This window comes from Salvia splendens, chromosome 13 (genome assembly GCF_004379255.2).
Source record: "Salvia splendens isolate huo1 chromosome 13, SspV2, whole genome shotgun sequence".
Lineage (NCBI taxonomy): Eukaryota > Viridiplantae > Streptophyta > Magnoliopsida > Lamiales > Lamiaceae > Salvia > Salvia splendens.
The window spans coordinates 4,404,538-4,407,744 of record NC_056044.1 but is presented as its reverse complement, the minus strand read 5'-3'; the positions used below and the strand labels follow the sequence as shown (position 1 = coordinate 4,407,744).

Below are 3,207 nucleotides of genomic sequence, written 5' to 3'. Positions count from 1 at the left end.
TATCCATCAAACCTGAGAAATAATATAAACTGAACTAATTTTGTCATATTCAGAAACAAATCTGAGCAACACAAATATCCTGAGAAAGTTAAAAGATAGTAACTAAGGAAAAACAAAGCAAGGGGATTATAGAAACACAACTGCATGAACATCACAGTAGACGACTTAGATATACATTTTTAAGCTTCAAATTTCTTACTACTTTTTCCATTACACATACCATTATTCCACTCATACTCCTGCTCAACCTGGTACCATATTGTCTCGCAGGAGCAAAACAGGAAAACCGACTCATTTGCCGCCTAAGGTGGGGAACTGACCTGGATCTTCGATGGCGGGTGCCCTCACAGTGCTCGTCTCACTGCCTCCGCCATAACCACCTCTAGGACCACCACGTCCATGGCCCCGACCACGACCGGGATTGTAGTACTTCTCACCGTCAGCAGGTTTCAGGAACTCATTGATGCTCACAGACTGAAAAAAAAAAACTTTAATTATCAGAGCAATCTGCCGCACTGTATTATTAAACAACTTTGTTTCTATATTAGTGTCTCCATCAAACATGAGCCTTATATATCATATCACAAATATCCTGAAACAACATATTTTAAGGTGGTTAAATAAACAGCAGATTTAGAATTGTCACCCATAATTCAATGCAGGTAGAACCATCATAACTGCAATAGAACTGTAGAAGTAAGAAAATAAACTTGCACAGTCCATCCAGTAGAAGATTTTGGATCGATGAACAATTGATTTATATACAAAACAAACCTTTTTAGCTCTCTCTTCTTTCTCAGCTAACTCCTTTTTGTCCTTCTCAGAACCCTGCGCATGTAAATCATTTGAAATAGAGTTAGTAAATCAGCGCAAACTATCTGATACATTAGAACTAACTCATATCTCGAAGCTTAAATCAGAAAAAGAAACAAACTTGATAAGAGTACACAGTATAGCTTCAATCTCTCAGAAGTGCAAGTCAATTACCAGTTTGATGAAAACATCAACAGCCGCTTTCTTGTTTGAAAGTTGTTGCATGGATTCAAACTCTTTAACATCAACCTTCCTGCTGTCAGTTTTGAGGGCCTGCAGAGCCTTTCGTTTCTCCTCCAGAATCTTCTCATATTCATCCAGTGTCATTTCCTATTATTTAGATGAAAGCTCTATATCAAATCAAGGTAAGCTTTAAATGAAATCAATAGAGATGTCAGAATACAATTAATGTGTGTTAAAACATGTCTTGGTTAAAAAATGGAGAACAACAAAAATTAAGGTAACCACAAGAATTCAATTCAATTACTATGGAGCAAAAAATAAATTATCCATTTACCTTATCCTCAGCTTCCTTCTCTTCAACTTCATTTCGGGAAGCCTCCTTTTCTCCATCAGCTGCAGCAGGAGCATCCTCAACAGAGGGCTTCTCAACATCCACAACTTTCTCACCTTCAGTAACAACACCCTCAGCCACACTACACAAAAATAGTCATTAGAGAAACAAACATAATACAATATGGCGACCGCATTAGTTAAGCACAATCGCAGAATGCAGCAGGAAATACTCACTTGACCAGCTCATCAGTCTGAGTTCCCCAGTTTCCACGGCCAGCTCCTTCCCTCTTTGGCTCATACCTGGACAGAAATTTAACTCAGCAAGCAGTAATTATACAAACAAACATGCCAAATAGATAATAAGCCAGCGGAGAAAGTTATGTACCCATAGCCAGTTCCGCTTCGGCGATCCAACGGTCTACGAGGGCGATAGCCTTCTCCTCCATCTCCGTTGCTGAAACCACCTCTGCGGCCACCTCGGAAAGACCCACGAGGCCCACCATAACCACCACGCCTTTCATAAGACTTTTCAGCATCAAAATCATCAGACGCAACTCGACCAGCAGAGACCTCCCTGTTTCCATACGAATTGTTGTTCTGGGGGGAGTCTCTGTACGACCCACGTCCACGACCACGTGCTCCACCTCGACCACCTCTTGCAGATTCAGCCTCTCTCACTACTCAAAGGTACAAAGTAAAAAGTGGGTGAAGTGAACATATGGATAGTACAATGTGGTTAAGAAATACACCAAATTGATAACAGAATTCTGAAATACATAAAACTACAAATGGTAACAAATCATCCGTAAAACCAAGATATTTTTAAACTTTACAGACAAAACCATTACTGTTAACAAATCATGAGGGATTCAAATCTTAACAGATTCCTAGGTTTCCAACACTACAACTCGAATTCAAAGTTCAGGAGCAGAGACAAATACCAATTCTAATTCAAAGCCACCAATTTCAATGAAAGACTGAAACTTTGATACAAAAACATATACGAAGACAAATTGAAATAGCAATTCTGAACTCATATTTCCAAATTAAACAACCCTAAAAAGGTATTTATCCCAATTCACCGAAGAAATTGGCAATAATACTAAAGAGAGAGCTCTCACCAGCCTGAGCCGGAGGGAGAGGCTTCGTAGGAAGCTTCGCCTGCGGCGGCGGCTCCTGCTTTCCCGCAGCCGTCTTAGCCGAGGGAGCTCCAGCTTTCTTCGGGTCAATTTTATGCTGCTGAGCAGCTAGGAGCAGTGATGGGTCCTCAGCATCATCATCCCCCAACAAGTCGAAAGGATTAGCCGTCGCCATTTCTTCCCCGCAGCAGATAGCAAAGCTCTAGCCTTCAAATTGTAAAAGCCCCTATTGACTCCGTTGAATCATTGTGTATAGAGGTGAGAGATCGTGAAAACAAAGAAGAGGGATAGGGTTTGTTGAAACCCTAGTAGCAAAGGATAGTGAGAGAAAGGAGACTGTGTGTAATTCAATCTTCAAAGTGGTGGATTTATTTTATTGTTGTGTGTTTGTTCTATTCTATGGTATAGAGCTCGTGTGCACTGCTAGATTTTTTGTCTTATTTTATTACTCCCCTTATTTGGACTTTATTTCGTCTATATAATTGTTTACTACTATAAGCGGCGGCGGTGCTTAGGGTTTATTAACAAATTAAATTGCCAAAATAAATTACTCCATATAAATTTTGTAAATTTTTAAAAGTAATTAATTAAGTACATTAGTATAATTTTTAAATCTCCATAACTTTAGCAGATTTTGTATATCATTAATTTAAGTCTGATAGTATATAAAATCAAGTAATGTATTTCGGCTTTTCATGTCCCGGGAGAAATATCAAATTTATGTTATTTGATTATTTTT

The 3,207-nt window shown here is 39.0% G+C and overlaps 1 protein-coding gene across 1 annotated transcript; it reads right to left on the bottom strand.

Annotated features, from left to right (window-relative positions):
* Positions 1-2,859, bottom strand: LOC121760069 (RGG repeats nuclear RNA binding protein A-like). The gene is made up of 7 exons (XM_042155671.1): positions 2,451-2,859; positions 1,715-2,006; positions 1,564-1,629; positions 1,331-1,469; positions 988-1,143; positions 775-828; positions 1-474 (listed from the first exon to the last, which is right to left on the bottom strand). Exons 1-7 carry the CDS (start codon positions 2,641-2,643, stop codon positions 292-294), a joined length of 1,083 nt encoding a protein of 360 aa, XP_042011605.1. The 5' UTR covers positions 2,644-2,859; the 3' UTR covers positions 1-291.
* Between the last annotated feature and the right edge of the window lie 348 nt (positions 2,860-3,207).